This window comes from Cyprinodon variegatus, unplaced genomic scaffold (assembly GCF_000732505.1).
Source record: "Cyprinodon variegatus isolate N-32 unplaced genomic scaffold, C_variegatus-1.0 Scaffold36, whole genome shotgun sequence".
Classification (NCBI taxonomy): Eukaryota; Metazoa; Chordata; class Actinopteri; order Cyprinodontiformes; family Cyprinodontidae; genus Cyprinodon; species Cyprinodon variegatus.
Genome location: NW_015150489.1, coordinates 50,038 through 73,813, shown reverse-complemented (window position 1 = coordinate 73,813; position 23,776 = coordinate 50,038). Strand labels below are relative to the sequence as shown.

Sequence of the window (23,776 nt, the reverse complement as noted above, 5' to 3'; positions counted from 1 at the left end):
TGCTAATGAGCCATGGATGGCATAATCAGCAGGATATATATATATTTTACTTTTTTTTTTTTTTTTATTGCCGGGCACACTTTTCTAAATCAAGTGCAAGTGGTATAAAGTCAGTTTGTTACTCATCTCCCCCACCCCTGCACTCTTTATTGAAAACATCTTTTTCTTACCCTCAAAATATATATCTAATATAGTCTCTATATAGTTTGTACTGAATTGTAGTTATAATGTACCATGCAATCTTTCGAGGACATTTAAAAGTCTCTTCTAAAGAACACAAATGTTGTGAAACTATTTACAGCAAATAACATTTCACCTGCATAGCTCTATTTCTAAATATATTGTCAAAACATTTGTGATTTTACTGCCCCACCTTAGCCCAGCCCAGGCACATGTTTCCTCTCAGTTTTGGCACCTTTCTCTGACACTGAATTGATAGGTTCTTAGAAATACTGCCCAGTACATTCATTACCAAGGACCATGTGTTTTTTAACCTTTCTCCTTTTCTATATGATATTATTGTTGTGCAACAACACAAATACAAGTATGATTAAATTAAGGTACCCCAAAGGAAGGTAAGGGTCCATTTGAAAGAGAGCAGTGAGTTAAAGTATGGAGCAACAAAGCCAATACGCCTTAGTGCCAAACACAAACAGCCACCGGTATTAAAGGGCAGGTTACCTTTACCCGCCACCAGCCGCCCTCAGCCATTTAGTGTGAGGGCATGACAACTGTGGTCGCTCAGACTGTGAAAACATGCTACTGTATAATAGCGTCCTTTGGCAAATTCCTAATGTCATGCAAGTCACAAAAATAGACTTTAAGATTAAAAGAGACTACTTTACTCACACAGCTACGCAGCATACGGATTTCACTTTAATGAAGATACTAATGTGCGTAGAGGTGAATGGGTGTGTATGTGTGGCGTAAATGTGGTGTGGCCAAAAGTAATAGAAGATTGCTGAGGTTTTCTGTACTGTGCTTTATATTTTTTTTTTTTTGGGGGGGGGGGTCCTAAAAACAAAGTTGTGCAAATGTCGGTTTGATTTTGACAAAGACTGAGCTATTATAAACTTTTTACTAAGCCTTTTCTCTTAAACCTTACCTTTACCTTCACTCTCTTTACCTGCATTGTTTTCTCTTCAGGAAATTAAAAAAAATGTATGGCCCATTTACCTCTGACTTAGCTTACTCATAGAAGTTATTCACTATTGCCTTTTTCGCCCTTTAAATGTTTTCTTTGCCTTTTTTGTGCAAAGAGGAAGCAGATTGGGCTTTTATCGGCAGTTTTAAAATTCAACATGCAGTAGGCCAAGTTCAAGAGGAGATTACTGAATAACTATCCCTGAGAAGGTTGGTTGTACTTGACTTTTTAAAATCTTTTTTTATAAATGTTTCTCTATTACAAATCCACTTCTAGCGCGGCGGTTAACCATTAGACTAGAGCATGCAGATCGTGACATGCATTATATCTGAGATGGAGCAGTGAACAGCATTCAAAATATTTCAGAAAAGCTATGCTTCACTAGCCAAAATAATTGAAAACTACTAGAAATGCATTATTTCTTACACACAAATTTCAAAATAGGAAATTACTGTTATATTAGGTTTATTATTGGTTGTTTTGACAGATCCCACAAATAAGAATCTAGAGCTCAAATATTACCAGGCTAGCATATTTAAGCACAACTGCAAAATTAAAAGATTGAGTGTCGCTATCTTGACTGTTCTCACTGCCCATCATAAAAGCCACAGTATTCTCCAGTTACCTCCTCGCTTTCCGGTGTGAAACTGACCTGTGCTTTTCTAGATTGTGGAATTAGACACCTTTAGCAATCTGAGTTTCAGCAACCAGTTTCTGTTTGTTTAGGGTTAAAAAAAAAAGCTAAAAAATACTGAGCAGCAGAGAGGTACAATGACATTGTGCCTTAAACCATTTTCTGCAAAACCCAAACACGCCAATCCAGTCTCTTTTTCTTGTCAAACGCAATAACAAAAATCTCTCACAGAACCTGTCAGCCTTTCATACTAACCATTTCTCTCAAATGGCCCATTTTGATCATCCACACAATCGAACATAGGTCGAGAAACCATTTAAGTACCGTTGTTTTATTAGTCATGTTCCACCAGGTAAATATGGTGGTGTAATGGGGTTGGTGTTGGATTGTCCGGTCTATTGTAATCAAACTAGTAGGAACCTGTCCATTTTCTCGTAAGTCCACAGCCAGATAGTTTGGTCCACTATCATGACCCCTGCTGCTTTTTCTCTGTTCCAATTTTTGCTTCCACCCCTCCGTTTTTACTAACAGGGATGCTCATAGCAGCCTGCGAGTTCTTGCAGCGACAGCCAGGCCTACTAACATTGTCATAACACTTCTGTCCCAGCTTTGCCAGCCCCGTAGCCGGTAGGTAGCAGATTAGGCATGGTAAGACAACAGAGAGAGCGGCCATAAAGGACCAGCGTGCACAGCAATTGGCCTGTGAACACGAACAGGGCTTGTCAGCGCAGGAGCCCTCATCATCTTCGTCCTCGGTGCAGTGGTAGAAGATCCCTCTGACTAGGCACATGCAGGTGGCTGCATCTACCAGGCTCTGAGCTGAGCACAGGCACTCCTGGTTGCAGACCCAACAGGACGGTAAGGTTCTGGGGAGCGTGCACTCAGTGCATCGACACTTCCCGCAGTGCTCGCAGACAAACAGGTGCTTCTTTTCAGTTGGAGAAGAAGGGATAAGCGCCAATCCTTGCTGAACCCTAGCCAAGCACACGTCTGCGGCAGGAACCTTTGCAGACTTCAGGTCAAGAGATTTTGAGGAAGAGGAACAGGAGGAAGCGGAAGAAGAGGAGGTCAGGCCTTTAGATTCAGAGGAAGAGAAAGAGCCAGGAGTTCGGGTTGTGATTGTGTTGATGGGGCCCTGGTGAGGGTTTAAGTTTGGATGATGGTCCACTGTCGGAGTCGGTGCTGCATGGTCCAAAAGCCGCTGATCAGAAGAGGTACTGCTGCTGCTGCTAATAGAACTGGGCCTGCCGCTGAAGGAAATCCAAGGATGGGTGGTGTTGTCCTGGTGGGAGTGAGGCTCGCACCTGCCCTGCTGATTGAACTGATGCTGGTGATTGTGATGTTGATTGTGATTTGCCCCAAGAAAAGCCTCCTGATTCTGACCAAGCCAGGTGATTCTTCGGTTTGCAGATTTTTGACTCAGAGGCTGCTGAGCCACAACAGCTGGACTGTCAATGTAGTCATTCTCCACATGCAAAGACTTTATCTGGTCGATGGGATAAATGGTGAGAGGATGCTGAAGTCGACCATAGGGCACTCGACCGTCCAACAAAGGCTGAGAGATAAGGGTAGAGGACACTCCGGGGATGTGGTGGGGAACCCTGGACTCCATGTGTTGGCTGGTGCCTCACTCGTCCTCACTCTAAAGCAGCATTTAGAAACACTGCAAATATAAAAACATGAGATACAGTTAAAATATGAAGCAATTGCTCCACTGTAACATGTAGTTAAGCTAAAACACAACTTCTGGGCCTTTTATGCATAAGGTAATGTTATGTCTGTATTTATCTGTTTAGATAAAAGTATAATTTGACAGAAAAAAATGGGTTATTGATCGTTATGCTTTTCAATGAAATCTCCAACAGGTCTGTTGAATCTACAACAGTGAGTTTTGTCTTCAAAATAGGTTATAAAGTGAACCTTTTAATGCCAGTCTAACATCTACACTCCCAAAACTCATCTTGCTGAGGAAATGGGGAAAAAAAACCCACCAAGACCTGGAATCAGTGACATCCAAACAAGGTCCCAGTTTTCAGGTAAGTGACATTCGTGATAAACATATTTTTTATAACTTTAAACGGAGTAATTGCTGTTAAGAATATGGGTTAAATGTTCTTTTGCTTGTTTTTGGGGTTGGCAAGCTTGGATGATTTTTAAACTGAGGACCGACTGGATCTGCAGTCTGAACGTTCTTCTAACTTTGACATTAGAACAATAGAAGTTGGACTCCCGTCCTCTCCCTTACAAAAAAGCAGAGAGCACCACAGAGCAGGGCTTGCATGCAAAAGACTCAAAGATGCAAAACGGAGGAGAGGGGGGGACAAGAAATTAGCCTGTGTAAACTCCCTCACCAGTAAAACCTTCAGTTTTCATAATGTAGCTGGTGATGTCATTGTTTCGCTTCTTTTGGAGCAAAATTTCCAACCACGAATCAGAGAAAATGATCAGTCTGGGTATTTGTGAATGGGGCTGATTTGACTAACTTGCAGGTGTTTTATTTTTTTGTGAATGGAAGCTGCTCTGATGCTGGCAGGAATGAATCAGTGCGCTCCAATTATGCTCAGTTAGAGCGGCTGCATCCATTTCCTCAGGCAGACCCCCTATATATATAGCTGATGGGAACAGAAAGGGAGCAAGTGCAAGCGCTATTTGCACAAGCATACATCTTAGATGCCTGCTATTTTCCACAAAGATACACTTTGCACACTGACCTGCATATTTTATCCAAAAATAAAACAAGGCACATTTACTTTACACTACTGCAACCCACCTACCGATTATGTTATTCTCATCCCTCTAATAGGGGTCTAAAAGAAAATGGTTGTGAAACCTGTTGCGACATCGCTGGCACAGGCGCAAGCGCTTGTGATCGTCAAAAATGTAGACCATTATGAGCTCCAAGCCGGAACTATGCGTGCGCAAACGCGTGCGTGTGGAATATGTATGTGTGCGTCGCTCCCTTGGAAATGTGAATGGTCTGAGTCATAAAACCGGAGGCGGCCGCTCGATATACTCGAATGGCTGGCTTTTATTGCGCTGATAATAAACATTCGACGTCTTTAGTCTTATTTTGCAGAAAAATATCAAAGGTTTTAGAGATAACAGAACAATATAGAGCGTCACTAGCGACGCGTTAACGTTTTCAGGGGTTAAATATTTATTAGAATTAAAAAGTATAATAATAATAATAAATTTTGATTTTTGCAGAGCGAGAAGGACAAACAGCTGAACTCAATACAGTTTTTTTAACAACGCCAGCGAATATTGTAGCCAATTTAAAAGACGTCATAATCGCTAAAGATGCAGAAGCGCACATCTGCACCTTGTCTTCCTCCATTTCCCCGTTTGCTCCGTAAAGCTGGTCAAATATAGACTTAAAAATGCAAACACTGATCCTAAGGAGTCGGTTTGTTGTAAAATGACGCGTCGCCTATAGCCTGCGATCTGACGGAGTTGATGTAGATTGGAGAACTGAAACAAACCGTGGCTGTTCAGTCGCTGGCAACTTCTTGACTTGTAACGCGAAGAAAACAAGACTTACCGAAGGTTTCAGGACGTAATTCTCATTTCTTCGTCTGGGCGCAGGTCTCTATCTGGAGGAGCGGCTGGTGCGTAAAGTATTTCCAAAAGACGTTAAGTCCAAACGGCGGCTCTTCCAGCGCTATTCTCTCTACTTGCTTGGTGCATTAAAAAAGGCGACTGCGGTGGAGGACGCAGAGCTGTGGATATGATGTTGCAACCACCGAGGGGGAGGGAAGTGAGTTTTTATGAATGGGAGGGTAGAGGAGAGGGAAAAAAAGGAGGGGGGACGGCGCTGCGCAGATGCCCTGGTTTTTTTTTAACCGTTTTTTTTTCTGAATGGGAGGGAAGAGTGTGTCGGGGAGGGCTTGAAATGCGGAGGTTACATTTTTATGAATGGGGAGGAAGCTGAGTGGCACTGCGCACGCGCGACGCCAGGATTTTTATGAATGGGAAGAAATAGCGAATGAGGCGCGTGTGCGTGGGGAGAAGAGAGGGGTGAGGGCTTTTTTTTTTTTTTTTTTTTATAAAAGACACAAGGGCATGATTTACATAAAAGGTCGACTCCAATTAATCATTGTGCTTAAAAAAAGTCAAATAAGGGAGGAAATCAATCATGTTTAATGTATTACCGACAGATTTATTAATGTCCGTGCTGAGATAAAAAAAAAAATGAATGTATTGGAAGTATGTAAATCAATTAAGGTCAATTTATTCCGTCATTTTTAAACCACTTCATCTTGAAAAGGATGTCAAGATGCCAGAGGCCACATGGCTAAAGTGGATTAGTTGGAATAATAGCCGCTCCCCTCATGTGTTCCTGTTCTGTCTAAAGCCATTTATTGCGAGCAAGAACGCGTCCTTCCTTCCTCTGCAACAATGTGAGGTATGACTATACAGCTCCCACTGTAGTGTTAAAAAAAAAACAGGCAGTGGTGGGGGCAGTGTGTGTGTGTGTGTGTGTGTGTGTGTGTGTGTGTGTGTGTTTGTAAAACCCAAACCAGCATGAGGGCAGGCAGGATTCACAAAAGGACAGGATGTTGTTGATTTGTACTGAAACCACACGGAGGAAATGAGTGTGAATTTCCTTGCTCTCTCTGACGCTCTGTGTGCGTGTGTGTGTGTGTGTCTGTGTGTTGGGGTGGGGGTGCGCCCCCCTCCCCAACTCCTTCTTGGGGCTTTTAACCAGTCAAAGGTTAACAGTTGCCCCATTATCCGTTTGCACGCATCGCCATGACAGCCTACACCTCCAAATTGGGCTTATTGTTTCCAAACTACGCTGAAGAGAAAATAGGGGGGGAGGAGAAGAAATGGAGAAATAAAAACTGTTCAAACTTGATATGGAAAGGAATGACATCTTTAATAAATTAGTCTTTTATTAATGTTTACAAGGTCAATAACTATCTGAAGGCATCCTACTTTTCAAAAGGGTTCAGCCTTTTCTCATTACAGTTTACATGTATATTCTACATTTTGGACTTGGAAAGAATGCATGACTGTAAAGTAGGATTAAAATTATACTTATTTCCATTTTTTTGAAGAAAGACAAATGTGAAATAAAAACATTTTTTCACTTAAAATACAGTTGCAAGTCATCTGGAGTATATGCCTCTTCTGGTTTCGCAGATCTAGCCAATGAAAATTGGCTCATTACAAATCAGAAATGACAAATAACATAGTTTGAAAAGATTTTCATACACTCATTTAGGTTTAGGGTTAGATTTTAGCTAGACCATTCAACCACATGATTATAGTCGCAAAAAAGAAACCATTCCATTATATCTATATCCACCTGAAGCCAAATCATATATGTACACAGTAGGTTCAGTGGCTAGAGGACGCACCTGACATCCTGAAGCCAGAGGAGCAATAATATAATAATATTATTGTAATACTTATTCCAGGCCAGTGGGCTGCTTCAGAGGTAATGAAGGTAAAATAAGGCAGGTAGAAGTAGCATGTAAACAATTAATTCAGGAGGAAGAGAAAAGGCGTTTTGTTTGGACCAAAAGCGGAGGAGAAAAATCAGTGACTGTAAAAATCCCCCCAAAAAATTTAAAATGAATAGCTTTTAGAGTTTAAGCACATTTTCTACCAGTTCCACTTGGTCTGGCTCTACTCCACCTCATCAATTTTCAAACTTTCAATAAGCACAAATGGAAATATATGAAAATAAAAATGGGGGTTGTCGTAGAGCCAAGCCCAGTGGAAAAGAGGGCACTTGATTCTAAATTATTGTTGCATAAAGGTAAAGTGGAGAATGTTCTTTTTCCGGGTGGATCATCAAAATAAGTGGTCCTCCTAATCGTCAGTCATTCTGGTGATATTTTTACGTAAAGCCGTCCTACGTAGTCATCCCCATTTTCACTTAACTGTGATGAGTCTGACATAATGGAAAAACTGCAAATCTTCTTCTGGAAATCTATTTCTTTAAGAAATTAGCTGGCACAAGGAGAAATGGGCACATGTGCGCTCTCACACGGGTTCAATAGGCATTCCCTCTTGGGAGCAGGTACAGAGTTGTGCATTTTTTAAAATTTTTTTTGAAGCAATTCTCGAAAATCCTCCACTATACCTTTAAAATGTATCATCTCTAGGAGCTGGTTTCAAATGTAGGAGGTGTAGTTTCAACATATTTTGTCCTTAAACAGGTCTTAAAGGAGGCAGATAAATGAACAAAAATCAAATAGATGTCTGACAGCAATAATATAAATTGTACAAATCCCAGAATGTCTACTGCAACATATTGTCATTATCAGTTCGTATGATATCGTACGAAAAGTTATGCACAGTATTTCGTACGTTTTGGACGTTTGTCCTCAAAAAAAACAGCAGGCAGACAGACGAAAAAAGCAGATCCGTAGACTGACGTGAAACTGGGAAAAACAGTGCAATAATTACTTCTTCATGTCTCTAACTACGTTGCTTGCTGTTTTGTATCTTAGGGTTAGGGTCAGGGTTAGGGTTAATTGTATGTTAAATTATATGTTATTGAATCGTGCGTAAGATGCGCATGTGCAAGGATATCTTGTCTCGAGGCAAGACGTAAAAATACGACAAAATAGGACGAAAAAAACTTCCAAAATGTACGAAATTACGTTGCATAATTTTTCATACGATTTCATACAAACTTATAATGAGAATACACTGGAACGTCTGTGACTGTGGCTGAGAAAAAAACTGAAAGATAAAAAAAAAAAAAAAAAATACACAAAGGTTACAACTTAAAGAACATAAAATGAATGAAGAAAAAGAAAAGCAAAGAACAAGAACAAACAAAACAAGACAAATAAAAACAAAAGAGAAAAAAATCTAAAAAGGAAACTACCACGTAAAAAAAGATTTTTAGAAATTTGAGAAAAACACTAAATGATAAAGATAGCAAGACTAACAAAAAAGGGCAAAAAGTAGAAACAATCATTTAATGATATCTGAAAGAAAGAACATTACATTATCAGTTTATATGTGATATATCATTATAAAACTGGTTTCCTTTAGGAATAACCAAATTGGAATACTTGGATTAGAATAAACTGCTTCATTTGAATAATCAGTTTTTATTGTTGTTAATGTAAAAGAAAAATAGATTTCATTTAATAGGAGGAAACTTTTTTTGCTCAGAGAAAAATAAAAAAATTGGTTTTGTGTGTTTGTTTAGCTTTTGTTACCAGGCGTAGTTCCAATTGGGGTTATTAAATTACCATCTAATAATATTTTATAATATTCTTTTTCTTACAGTGAGCCCACATATGAGTCCAAATGCTCACAAATGTGAAATATTTTATGCTTGCAAAGGTTTTTGCAAAGTTTTACTTCTAAATATATGCTCTTGCAAAATGTTTTTTTTTTTCAGTCTTTGTTGTGGTGATATTGTGATTCCAAGTATTTACCACATTCAGAACACTTTGGGAACCACCACGACTTTAAGATAAACTACAGATGATAGAAACATTTTCAGCAAATCAAAAAGAGAACAATATTTTAAAGAAATCCCCCCCATCTGTACATCTCCTTATGTCTGTCTCCATCGTGCTTTCTGTCTCTTGACATACAGATGTGCAAAGATGCACACGGCTCTGCTGTGGTAACTTTTCCGATTTTTCCTTCCACATCTGCAGAGCTCTCAGGCATGGCAAAAATGAAGTGCTTGTTGAATTATAGATTTCTCAGCTGTGTGATTATCCAGACAGACATGCACCGAAGGGAAGGTCCAACGTTCTCTCCCTCTCTCTGGAGTCCTCTCTCCCTGCCTCACCCCGAGCCACATCTGCTGGCTACCGCTGTGAGGCCGGTTATAACGGACAGCCCCATCTGGCTCCAAAACAGTTAGAGAAATCTGTTTCCTCTTGTATTACCAAGCACTGCTAATTCGGCAAAATCTTTATACAGTATTTTAGAAACGGTACAACTAGATTCTAGAAACACAATAAACATCATACATCTAAAAAAAACTAAGAAGGCTGATAATGGATCAGTCAGTGTGTTTATTCATGTGGTGTGAGCACAGTGTAAAAAATGTAAATTAAATTGACAGCTCTGTAGAGTTTCATCAAAAGCTTCCTTCTGCAGGTAAAGCCATCATTTATCCTCCAGCCTTGACGCCTCACAATACACATTTCTCTCCAATTAGCAATTGTGTAGGACACTTGCAGTGCCATGACTTGTTTTTCTTTATAATTTAGTGCCTTCAAAATGCATCTCACAGCGGGTGGTCAGGTCTGATTGCTTCCTCTGTTTCTTAATGAGAAAAAGTGAGACCTCAAGAAAAAAGCTGAGTCACAATAGTAAAACAAAACTTTGTTTGAATCGTTTTAGGAGGATGTTGTCGGAAAATTTTATTTCTGTTCTTTCCTTCTCATATCGATGTATGCTATTTGCTCTCTAAAAATGTTTTTTTCTTAGCTTAGTTTCTCAATTGCAAGGCCCCCAAATGTCTGAGTGGAAGATGGTTATAGACAAGACATACCTTTTTCCCATAACAAAACCACATACTTTCTCAAGGTAACTGTTTAACCAAAGTGTCTGTTATTGTTTTGACTCTGCCCTAAAAGCAAGAGAACAACTTTTTCTAAGTTAGAACTGGGCAGATCATCATGCTGTGAATGTCTTGTTCTCCTTTTACTTTGCAAAGTAAATAAAGTGCAGACTGAGTAAATCCATCGATCTCCTTTATTTAACTGGACTGAATAGTTGAAAACTTTTTTTTGCACAACAAAGGATAAGGCAGAAACTTAGGCCCCGTCCACACGAAGTCAAAACGAACACGAAACGCTGATATTTTCCAAAACGTTTGCCGTAAAGACGGAGACGTAAAATAAATGTGAGCGTCCACACGAATGCATGAAAACGCTGCAAAATGTATGCCAAGCCTGTAAGTGGCGCTGTGGTGCCAAAGCAAAAATAAGCGACGAAATGTTGGGCATGTGCACTAATATTTATACATGGTTGCCCTGCGGGTCCATTTTCGTGGTTAAGTGAAATTCAGGTACTGAACTATGTCGTCGATATTGCTCTGTTCTTCCTGGAGATATTCCAGAAGAAGAAGAAGATTCTGTTGTAAGCCCGACAGCAGGGTGAGTAGCATTAGCAACGGCGCCATTGTTGTTGTGATACTGGTCGCGCATGCGTGTGTAGAGGCGACGCTATGACGCATGCGTGTAAAAAAAAAAAATATGCGGTTAGGGCGTAAAGATGGAAACGCGAAAACGGCGTTTCAGAATCTTCCCACTCTGAAGGCTGAATAAAAAAATGATTGTTTACAGACCCCCGAAACGCCGGCTTCGTGTGGATGAGAGGCTGGTTTGGTGAAAAATTTGTGCGTTTAGGCCAGGGTTCGTCTTCGTGTGGACGGGGCCTTACTTGGCAATGTATAGCAGAGCAAAACTGCACAGTGGAGCAGCAAAATGTAAGGAAATTCTAAGTTTGACGAATGATGAAAAGGATGACCAGAACAAACAGAGAACAAACAGAGGTTTGCAGATTTTTCTGTTAGCCCTTTGGTTAATCTGTCGCTCATTGCATAGAAAAACTATTCATATTTTAAAATGGATTTTATTAAATATTTTTTTGTTTTGCTTTTTACTTTTTTTACTATAATCCTTTTAAATAGAACATAACTCAACGTTCTACTGCATTATGCACCATGTTATATTATTTATTTATTTTGCACTGCACTGAACCTTTCCATATAATGCCTTTTGAAACCATGAGTTTAAACTGGTTTTCCTTTTCTCCTATATTGTTTACATTCTGATTATTGCTGCACTTTATTCATAGTAATGTTAATTTGACTGTTGTAAGCTGCTCTTTCACTGTTGAAAAGCTGTATGCAGCGAAATTCAGTTTTATATACCCTCTGTGTATTTCCAAAAACAATAACGTTTGTCTAGGTCCAAGTTCAATTCATAGTGACAGTGACCCACTTTGGCATCGGATGGAAGTCCAAGTGAATGGGCTCATACACAAAAGTACACATAGATTTCAAATAATATCATCAGATTCTTTATTATCTACTTAATAATATGCCAGTGCATGTATGGGCATATTTCTTACATACTCATCCGGGAAAGAGAAACTTGTAACAATGGGTTATTTCAAGGGTAATTATTTCAACATAGATTTTCTTGGCATGTGATTCATACAGAGTCAAACAACGGATTATTGATAAAAAAAAAACTATATTATTAAAGCGAAGAGTGATCAGGATACCTAATCTGTTTGCTCTCCTTAAGGTTATTTTTTATTGCTGCCTTAAAAATATAAGAGCAACCGTGCTTTTAACGGAGGGCAGATGCAACAAGGCACAAAGTATGAAAACTGCCATGAAACTGAAAATCTGTTAGTGTTACAGATCTGGAGAGCTTCCGCAGTGACACACTGCCACATTCTATTGCACCAATCTCTCATCACAGATCTTCCTCCCAGCGACTTTAATTTTAACTGCTTTTTTGGGATAATTATCTTCTGATAAAAGTTTGCCTTTATTTAGTTTAGGGCTGAAACAATCGGATTAATCGTGCTCAATGTGTTATTGAAATCAGCAGCTGTGATTATAATAAGATTGTAAAGAAATAATAAACATTTTGCATTTAATATAAAAAAAAAAAAAACAATGTCTGTCAATATGCTCCGTCCAGAACTCCTTAAGTGGAATAGTTTTAGTTTCACCTGGTTTAATTTAGTGAAAAATCTTCTTTAAGGAATCTTTTAATATTTGATTATTAATCAATTAATGGAAAAAATAGTCAACAGATTAATGGTTTTGCAAAATAATCATTAGTTGGAGTCTTAATTTAGTTCTACCTGCTATTTGAAGGGTTTTTATCTGCTCCATTAGAATTTCGTCTCGCATCCACGGTTGTTGCCGTTTTTCATTTTTTGTTCAATGGCTGCAATTTTTTTTCTTTTTCTTGCTATTATGTAGCATTGCAGAGTATTTTATTTCTGATATGTAGGCTTTCCTTTGCTGTATGCCCTAAAATGTTCTCCTTTTTTATTTTTTTATTCTTATTTTTGTTGTTGTTTCCCTCCTAATTTTGAGTCTGACACACCTGGCCTTTCACATTGTGATGACATAAAAGTTATACAAATTCCATTTGAATCTAAACCTACAGCTTGACCTTCACGAGTTATTAAAGTGAGTAGGGCCATTAATATAAACAAACAAACAACCAACAAAAAAAACAAACAAAAAAAAAAAGCCCTCCAATGAGAGACAGATCTTGACCATGATGCCAGGTAGAGCGACTCCTCAAATACTGACTTCCTTCCTCGCTAGCTGCCTGGTCAGGAGGTGTTTTGTGTGTTTTGGGGCCAGCAGAAAAGTGTGGTAAGAGAAGGAGGAAAAGAGGGTGAAAAAAAAAGGGGGGGGGGGGGGGGTATTATGTGTGAGTCTGTGTGTCCACATCCATTAAAAAAAGTTTTGATTAGTTGTGCCTCTTCTTATTGCAGTATGACGGATACATAATATCTGCCTGAAAAAGTTAACCCGACAACCGTACAAAGATGAAAGAAACATGACAAAGGAGTTGTATGACAATTATTTTCATGTTTGTACCTATAAAAAAAGAACATAAAACTTGTAGTTTTAAAAGATCCCTTTAATTTCCTTGAAAATAAATCTTATTTTCCTTGTTCTTGTGCAGGTAGTATTACCAACACACCAAAACGTTTTGTCAGTCTATTTTACTGCCCAATACATTTGCATGCAATAAATACACCACTTATACCTTTGTGCGACTCCCAGATTCTTGGCTTAAAGTTTTGGAAAAGTCGATCATTTCAAAAGACGCCAAGTTTTAACCACTTCAACAGGTGTTATAATAGAGTTTCTAGTTTCCAATAGTAGCTTTAAGTAAAAAGCCTTCTGGTTTCAAAGAGATTTTTAATTGAAACCTCAGTGGGTGGGTCTAATAGCTTTGTATAAACATTAATCATTTTATGTCAAAGAAGAGTGGAAGGAAATGAGTTATTATGACTCTGATTCTGAAGTAAAAATAAATGTTTTCTAAGAGTATTGCACGCTTTAGCAGCAGTCTTTTTATTGCAAACAAATCTGAATTTCAATGTAATATTTTGATATTGTTATTATATATTATATTGGTTTCAATTAACCTGAATTTTCCTCTCTTTTTCCTTCTGTTTTCATAGTGGAGCCTCCCCACTATTCACAAGTGTCTGCCATCATATTTAATTACTTTAACACAATTGTTTTATGTCCTACCATCATGTTAACATGATAAAATGTGTTAAAGTAACTAAATATGATTAAGTAGATACCAAAAAATGGTTGCATTATTTTTTCAGTGTGCAGTGAGAGTCAGTCTAGCTATTTTTTGTATACAACAGCTTTTACATGAAGAAAATAAACACACTATACTAGAGCTATAAGGAGGCCAAATGCTGTGTTAAAGAAGTTCCTTTCTCTTGGAACTAGGAACATGTTGGGAATGCCATTATAAATGAGATTTATTGCAATGTGCAATTCTAGAACCAGGAATGAAATCTAAATGTTTCAACATGTTTTCATCCAGTCTGCACTGCTTGATTAATTGAGTTTAGTTTTTACTGAATCCTTCTTTGTTTTTCTTTTCTACAAGGTTTTGATATCATAATTACTCTTCAAGGTTTTATGGAAATACTGTTGTTCTCTATAAATTACATGAAAACCACAATGGGTTTACAAAAAATATTTTTTTTTAAACCTTGGAATTATTTTTACTTTGCCACATGACACATTTCTTTCACATTAAAGAAATGCTTTGGAATGTGATGAATCTACTCTTAATCTGCGTTATCCTTGTTTTGATTCTGGGTTCCAGGAAAAGATGAGCATCTGAGCTTTTCATATTAATATTTCTGCTTAGGCGTTTCAAAAATGGATACGTGACACCAGGTACTATTGACAAATATTTCCTCTGAGTGAGACTTTGAATCCATGTCAGCTGAAAAAAATGCTGATCTATCACCGACCCTGACCCATGAACCCTCTAAAGTCAACATAAAAAGGTTAGATTTCCCAGTGGGGATCAATAAAACTATGTCATTAAAACACCAGGAGATAATGGATGCAAGCACTGTCCCAGAGGAAATCATATACCTTTTATAATTACAATCCATAGGCTGTTTCTCTATTTAGCGAATGCTACACAACATCCTCATTGGACACTATGCAACACTGAGCTTTAAAAAATAAAAATGTTTGGAAAATAACCTTATGCTCTCAAAATAATGCAAACAACAGTAGTAAAAATAGAGGAAGAAATTGTCTCCAAAACCTCTGCCTTAACCTCTATCAACCCCCCTCCCCACTATAAAGAGCGGGGATTTTTAAAGCAGGTAGCGACAGCATATAACCACAGCAGGAATTATGGGATATATCTGCTTATCTAGTGACCATGGATGATCACTACTTTTTAAGGTGCATTGTGCATTGCAATTTCAGGTCCACTACTATTTCATCCACTAGACCAGTGATTCCCAACCGGGGGTTTGCGTACCCCTAATGGTCCACGAGTATGGACCAAGAGGTACATGAAAATATTTTATTCCTTAGATAGTAAGATAAAATAGGAATGGGATCTGTTTTGCTTTGTGAGGACCAAATTGAAGAATTATCATTTATCAACCAAAAAGTAATTTTTTCTTATATTTTTGAGTTCACCCTCAACTTTGACTAAACTAAGCAGAGGAACAGACTGGATGTAGAGAACAACCTGGTATGAGCTGTTTTTCACACTGAGTCCATCAAAGCAGCTCAGGTGTCTTGATGAAAACAAAGTTAAACTAATTAAATCAGTCTGACTATAATTTTTGTTCTGCATTTTGTTCCCAATGCATCAAGTTTAAATGGGATTATAAGAGAGTTACTTAATATAGGTTCATAATATGATTTTATTTTGTATTTATTCCGTTTCCTTGCTAACGTTCAGACAACATAATTTAATTGATTAAGCAAAATAGTTTTATTTTTTATTTTATCAGTACGTTCCACTTTTAGACAATCATCAATTCTTTTGACTGAGAGGGGAACTCATGGAAAGACAAAATTCACAAAGGGGTACACAAGAAACACTGTACTAACCATTGGGACACTAACTGAAATGGCATAAGCACTATATAGTACCCTGTATAGTGATTAGGGTGGACGCTTGGACACCCAGCCTTAGTTTTTGTCCATGTCCAACAGTTTAACAGAATGCTCATCCCCAAAACATTTTAAAATCCTTTCCCAAAGAAAAGCCTTTGGATTATCTGATTTAAATCTAAAATATCAAATAACTAAATGTAAAAAGACAACCCACAGTTCAGTTCAAGCTTTTGTAAAGTCGCAGTGTCATAAAAAAGAGAAAAGAGATACATCCAAGAAGACACCGTTAGCCTCTTTTTAAATATAGATTTCAGCAGAGTTTAAATACAGCGAGCTAAAGACATAATGACATTCATATGCCACTAGAGTCCAGTCTCCTTTATGTTGCATATATGCTGTGAAGAGAATTGGTGCAGTCTTACTTTTTAGGGTGAAATGGAGACAACTCAGAGGTCCACCTACAGAGCTGACAGGGAGATACTAGATGGATAATGAGGTAATCCAGTTTTTTAAGATTACGGTAAATACTATTTGAATTCAGTTCCTTTGTACCTCCTAAAAGTATTTTTTTTAACATCAAAAGCATACTTTTCAAAATTTTATCAAGATTCTTCTATAATAATGATTATTGTAGGTGTTGCAGGAGCTGCTAAAATTCACAGCTCATTTAGGAACATTTTCAGTTCTTCATAGATAGATTGTCTTTATTCCCAAAGGAGAAAATTCATATATCCAACAGTCGCCCAAAAGATGTCCACAGATACAAATCCATATAAAATAGCATATGAGAACAAAAAACAATGAGCACCAATACATTGTAATCATCTCTGCCTGGAGTGAAAGGTGGATCCACAAAGTACCACCTCATGGGGGATAAATCCAAATGCACAGCGCACATTCAGTGCTGCAATGAAATAGAATGTGAAAGGAAGGGTGTGAATATATTTGCAGGACATTGTAGTATGAAGGGAAATGAGGAAGAAAAAAAACAAGCCTCAAAGGAAATCATGACGTCTTATTAAAACATAAATCCATCTTTTTTAAAGGATCAATAAATTTTATCATCTGTCATCTTTCCGAATCTGCTGAGACAAAGTAACTGTGTTTGTCAGTTTGTGTGCCAAGTGTCACAAGTCATACCTTTTAAACAGCAGACAGATTTTTTTGGTGAGTTTCATTTATACTATAATTAAGTTCATATGACAACCTTTTATGAATAACTTGTAGTTTTCCTTAAGTAAACCACTTTTTAAACTTCAGTCTTCTGGAAGACTTCTTTCACAAATTATCAACGCTTCAAATGATAAAACATAATATAGTGACAATTATTGTGGTTGGAAAAGAACAGCAGCTCTCAAATGTAGTATTTCTCTTAGTAAAATAAATGCTCCACTACTTTAAAGCGACATGTCAGCGTGTGTTTAAAACGTTTTTTTCTCATTGTGGGCATGAATAAGATGAAAACACACAGAGTCCAAAACCTTTCTGTCTCCCTGCCACAACAGACCACATTAAACCGCTCCCCCCTCTATTTGTGGACTTCTAGATGCCCATTCTGAATAATGTCAATTTTAAAAATAAAGCACGAAACCTCTTTCATTTGGTCTTCCCAAAGAAACTCCAGGTATGATATTCTAGTGAGGTTCATTTTGCATCACTTCCCAGAAAGTAGCTTGTTCTGCTGCTTAAAAACCAGAAGAGAAATACCTTTAATGGTCCCACAGCAGGAAAAAATTCAGGTGTTAGCAGCAATTCACAAGGCAATTGGGAGCATAAAGATTCAAACATCACCAAAAAATACTATGCACCATTAAAATAAAATAAAAAATTCTATTTTTCTTAAAATAACCAAAATTTTTTCTTGAACTCGGCAGATAAGTGAGACACTTTGCCAACGGAATAAGATTTAGATTTAAAATAAGAAAATAACAACTACAGTCTCCTATTTTATTTACATTATATCTAATTATCTTATTTTAAAAGTAAAAATACTTATTCCATTGGCAGATCATCTTATTTACCTACTCAAATTAAGGGTAAATACACTTTTTTAAAGAAATTATAAGTCATTTTAGATCATTTTTTGCAGTGTAAAAATCGAAATATATAAAAAAGTAAAATTCAAATAGTTGCTTTGTTGTTACTAGATTGGTATTGCTAGAATACATAAACTAACATGGTCACTTTATGTGTTAGACTAGCTGTACAATATGATGCACATTTGACATTATTTGAGAAATCAAAGGCATTTATACAAAGTTTATAATAATAAAAAAAATCCCACACATGAGCACACATAACCCTAACTTGGCCCCCTATGACTGTTTCCACCGTCGACCAGTTGGCCGATATTACTATGTCTAATTTCAGACATGTAATTAGTGTGTAGTCTGGTTCGGTCTGGGTCAGAGTCCAGACGGTGGGTGTGTTTAGGTGTGCATGGGTGTTGGATCTAAACTTAACCAGTACCACAGAATGGAACTGGATAACACAAAGCAGAACCAGGAGTACAATTAAAAGCCATGTGCTAATAAACACATTTATTCAGGGCCTGGATCTATTCTTGGTCCCCTTATTGCAAAGCATACAGATGTAGTCACGTGGAAACGTTTAAAAATAGCAAAGAACAACCAAAATGGGGTCCTGCTCTTACCAGACGGCCCACAAGGAACACAAACCACTCATATTTAAAGAGGCTAACGTGCCAAAATAAGCAGACTCATAGACAGCGTCAGTTTCAGAATATATTCAAAATGTTAGGGATGTCTGTAACAGTGAGGACTGAATATATCGAAGGAAAAATTTAGCCATGTATAAACAGATTTAGATTTTATATCTTAAGATATAGTTTGACATTAACAGAATGACCTTTTAATTTAAAAACAACAGAAAGATAATATTGAGGAAATCAGTTCTTGTATAAATATGCTTCCATCAGAGGAAGACAGAAGAGAGTCTTTGAATGAAGATGAATCCAGAAAAGGTTAAACTCTTAATTTTCAAAAGAGTCTTAACGGTATAATAAACTGCGTTAAGTTAACAAAAGATATACTTGTGGCAAATATTAAAATGTTTGAACATGTTTTTACTGGGCTGGTCCTGGGTTTGATTGGTGACCTGTGGTCTTTCTGCATGGAGTTTGCATGTTCTCTCTGCAAGTAGTTCTCCAGCTTCCTGAGTCTAAAAGCAGGATTGTTAGGTCAAATGTGTTGCACTGCTAAAGACTGGTGACTTGTCCGTGGTGGACCCTGCCTTTAGTGGATGGGTCATAAAAAAAAATAAAACAAAATTCTTTTTTTTGGTCATTTCTATGATTTACTGCTTTGTTTGGGATCACTGGCCTGCTTTCTTACCCAGATTGAGCGTAACTACAGTTGCTGGAGCAATGGCCTGGTATATCACTTTAAAATAAGGCAAAACCTTTGAGGTTATTTTTACCATGCCAGAGTCCTTTGCTGAAGTAGATCATGCTAGTGTGCACGGTTACAACAACTGGGAGACAAGCAAGATGATGTGACACAAGAGCAGCAGATTTGAGAAGAAGCTAAAAAAGTGGAATTAAGAGAGAAGATGAAACTGTTGAAAATATCTGGTGAACCTAGATGGAATACTGAGCCTGCAATTATAAAACTACAGCAAAGTAGCGACAGAAATTCCCTGAAAATTGCTTTTTTTCTTTTTGCTTTTCTTTCTATCTTGATCAGAGCAATACTGCACCTAAGACAATCTGTTGAAACTGTGACGTTATTTGGTCTGCTTGTGGAAGCAGACCTCTTTTTACTCCAATTTTTTTTTTTTTTTTTTTTTCCATTTTAACCGTTTCCTGGACGAATCCCTGCGTCAGACCAGCAGGATAAATGTGCCCTGACTCGTCATGCAGGCAAGCTCTAGATTGGCTCAACGAATCAAAGGGACCAAAGTCATGTGATCTAAAAACAAGGTCAAACACTTCACTGTTATGCCTGCTCCTATATATTTGTGCTGAAATCCACACTTAGCAGTGTTTACATTGTTCAGTTGAGATAATGCATTGAAAAGCCTTAAATAAATAATGATAATACATTTAATTTATACTGCACTTTTCATCAAAAGACCTCAAAGTACTACAAAAAAAGAAAAGAATTAAAAAAGAAATACATAAAAAAAAAAAAAAGAAAATAAATTATCTTCTTAACAACAGGAATAGTTCCAGAAATCTTGAGGTTCTGGTATATCAAACTTTGTAAAGCACAGTCACGCTGCTATATTCCTTTGAGAGAGAAAATTAACGTACTACCCTTTTAGGAATTACATCTATTTAAAAAAAAAAAAAACAGGCTTTAAATTGCTTGGGAACCCCTCTCCAGATTGATTGCCAATAAAAAATGCTTACTAACATCTTCCCCCTTAGTTTAGGATTAACACACATAAACTGATAAAATACTGTACATGCTTTTTAAAGCTACAGATAGATAAGGTGCGTTTGACCGTGTCATTGCTGCTGCTTTTTCTTATTAATCCTATGGAAGCAGAACAAATGAAAACAAGGTGCTCTACTTTACCTCTAGAAGACATAATCTAGATTCTTTCCCCCGGGATAAATTAAGTACAATATTTCTAAAAACTGAAGCTTGATGCAAACTGAATCTACAGCTGCAAAAGAAAAAAAATGATGTGTAGCAAAGGTCCAGTTGAAGCCAAAGCTCTAAACTTGTTTTAAATGCTATGGTGGGATCTTCATGCAGTTATTTTCCACTCTGTTTAATAAGCAATGCCTGGAAGATGCAGTTTGGTTCAGTATGGTGGATATTTTGACTTTTATCATGAATGTAATACCATGGAAAATAAAGTCCTTCTTATTTGTGCCATTAGGTAGTATTTCAATATTGCTAATTTCTTCTTAATCTGTGTATGCATATATAATGTTTGTCTATGGATGATTTGTCCACAGTGAATCGTGGAATGCCCAGAATGTGAGAAATGGCGAGGGGAAATTTGGCCCCGCCTATGAAGGCAGGTCACACTGCAGTGAATGGTTGGTCCCTGGGGCTCGAAGCGCAGTTGGGGTCCTGTTGCTCCTCTGAAGAGAGGCCAAAGGTTAACTTCCACCGGAGCTTCTCTTTCCTCTTCTCGCCCAGCAGGGTTCTTCCATTTTAGAGAAGCTCAATGCAAAGTAAACTTCTCTTTTATTCCACAGAGTCTTACATCTCCTGTATAAAGTTGACATGAAAATAAACATGTCATAAACATGTTTTTTTTTTCTTAATCAGGGGTATTTATAAGTTCATGCATTAACCGATCATTCTTTATGTGCCGTGATATGCTCAAATGTGAATTTACTTACAGGAAAGGATTTATTTATTCATAAGCCAGAAGACTTCAGAGCTTTAGATACTGATAAACACTTAATTATTTAAAACAATACTGACTCTCACAGAGATGAGACAACAATTGCAAATGTTAAATTGTAAAAATTATTAAAAAGTATTTAATGATTATTAAAAAAAAATGTAAGATTATTGTCTTTATTGTCCAAGGGCATTTTTTTTGACTCATTTACTGATTAGCTAAAGAGGATTTAAGAAGGGAACGGGGGTCGGCTTTGCCTTTTTCCGAAAACAAGCTAAGAACTACGTCTAAACAAAAGATAACCAAAATCTGGTTGTTAACTGTTGGTTTACAACAACTTGTGTTTGTGCCTACTGGTTACATGCTTGGAGATGCTTCAGTCTACTCTGGAGACAATCCTAGGCTTAATGGCATACTATTTTTACATGGAGGTCAGAATATCTTGAGGAAATTCAGCGGAATGCTCATTGCAGGTGTCGTGGGAAAAAAGTATTCAACTATTCATCCTAGTTAAAAAAACAGAGATCGATGGATTTCACTCAGTCGGCACATTTATTCATATCTTTGCAAACAGAGAACAGTCATCATGAAGCCCTTATGGCATAGCATTCTGCTCTGTTCTGATCTGGGCAGCATTCGTCCCCCCTTACTTACAACAATGGAAAGCAGTCAGAGTCAAAACAAATTACACACACTTAGGTTAACAGTAACATGTTATGAATAAACCTTGACAAAGAACCTGATTTGTTATGGGAAGAAGCAATGTCTGGTCTACAAACACCAGCCTGGAGAGAAATGTGTGGCCTTGAGAGAGAAACAGACTGAGTCAAAACCTTTATAGTGAGTAAATATGATAAATGAATATAAAATAGAAGAAAGATAAAAAATTTCCGACAACACAGGTAATATTCCAACACGGAAAGTTGGATGTCTAAACCCAAGTTTAGATTTAAGATGGCTACTTCACATATAAACTTTGGATACAGTATATTTCAATCATGAGGTCTATTATGAAGTTTTACAACTTCAACTTATTTTCTTCCTTTTAACTTATCCAAATTTTCTGTGTTGGCATCATGGTGAAAGCAATGACAAAATAAGAGTCTGAAACTATTATAAAATAATGAAATATAAATAAAATGCAATTACAATTATAAACCCAATTAACTCTTTTTAGATGCTTAGTGTCTCCTAGTGCCAAGAGGCAAATTTATACGCTGGTAATATGTTTTAGATGTTGTAATTAAAGTGGTAATTGAAAAGAGGTTAAACAAATCTGGTCCCAGAAGTGTTTACTTCTGTGTTTACAAGTGTTTACTTGTAGTAAACCAGTAGCACAGAACAAATTAAATTTGTGTAATATTGGCAGTTCTTTATACATTGAATGCAACAAATGGGGAAACGTATACCATCATCTGCTGCTGTGATTGATAAGAACCAGCCAAGTTATAAAACCCCTCAAGTCTTTCAGTTGTAACTACAATACACTAAACTCAGGTGTGACCTCATTTCCAAATCCAAACTGCAAAACAAAAACGGTGTTCAGATGTCTTTGCAAGATCTCTTGATATTTTCCTGGGTTTTCTTATGAATTTTTCTAACAGAGACATTGTTTATTTATAAGAGAATCAGATGTTGGATATTTTTTTGACAAGAAAATGGCGGTAAATGTTTAGGATCTTTAACTGGCCTTTCCCAGTAAACCTCTTAGTTCTGCATTGACATTTTTTACATCTAAATAATCTAATGTTTTTTCATAAATATTAGATTTTTTTTTTTTGTAATTTTATTTTAAACAAGTTATATAGGCTATTATCTCACAATCCCTATCAACTGATTTTAGTTTACTTCACCATTGAAAGGTCGTTGTTTGTCACCTGAATAATAAAGTCTTGTTAAATATCAGTTAGTTGCGCTGTAATGACTGACTCATGAAGTCTCTAAATTTGGTTTACTTCCCACTGGTCTCTCTGTAAGCCAGCGTATCTTTGACTGCAAATCAGATCATTACAGTCATGCTTTTATGTATGGCCAACATCAGCTCCAAATATTAGTAGTAGCATCACTGCTGCCACTGGCTTTATTATCGCTACTACTAATAATAGTAGAAATTATAATAAAACAATAATGAAATATAAAACAGCTGGTTCAAAGTCCTTTTAAGCTGTGAAATAAGTTTGATTTACATTTACGTAAATTGTTGCAGCTCACCAACATTTGTTTCTATCAAGGATAAATTTATCAAATAGCAGAAAGGAAACATACGTGTGCAATTAAAAAAAATAAAACATCAGAGCCAAATCTTAGTGTGTAACTGTGCTCAGCTCACCAATGTGAAACCATCTGTAGAAACACCTTTCAGCTTCTGAAATCAAAATGGCAAGTGTTTTTATTCGTTGCCCACCTTGAAAGGTTATTTTGTACTGAGACAGTGATGGCCTTTAATTGGGTTTACAGAAAGGCAAACAAATACAGATGCCTATCACGATTTTTAGATGTTAGTCTGTTAAAATATTCTAAGATGTTTTAAAACCATATGTAATGTTTTCCGTTCACTGCAGTA

At 37.1% G+C, this 23,776-nt stretch overlaps 1 protein-coding gene across 1 annotated transcript; it reads right to left on the bottom strand.

Annotated features, from left to right (window-relative positions):
* Positions 1 to 1,005: 1,005 nt before the first annotated feature.
* spry4 (sprouty RTK signaling antagonist 4) lies at positions 1,006 to 5,519 on the bottom strand. Its single transcript, XM_015405087.1, has 2 exons — positions 5,320 to 5,519; positions 1,006 to 3,441 (listed from the first exon to the last, which is right to left on the bottom strand). Exon 2 carries the CDS (start codon positions 3,388 to 3,390, stop codon positions 2,245 to 2,247), a length of 1,146 nt encoding a protein of 381 aa, XP_015260573.1. The 5' UTR covers positions 3,391 to 3,441; positions 5,320 to 5,519; the 3' UTR covers positions 1,006 to 2,244.
* Positions 5,520 to 23,776: the final 18,257 nt, after the last annotated feature.

Bases quoted from the DNA above. Each gene is read 5' to 3' on its own strand.
- spry4 (XM_015405087.1), bottom strand. From the start codon at position 3,390: ATGGAGTCCAGGGTTCCCCACCACATCCCCGGAGTGTCCTCTACCCTT.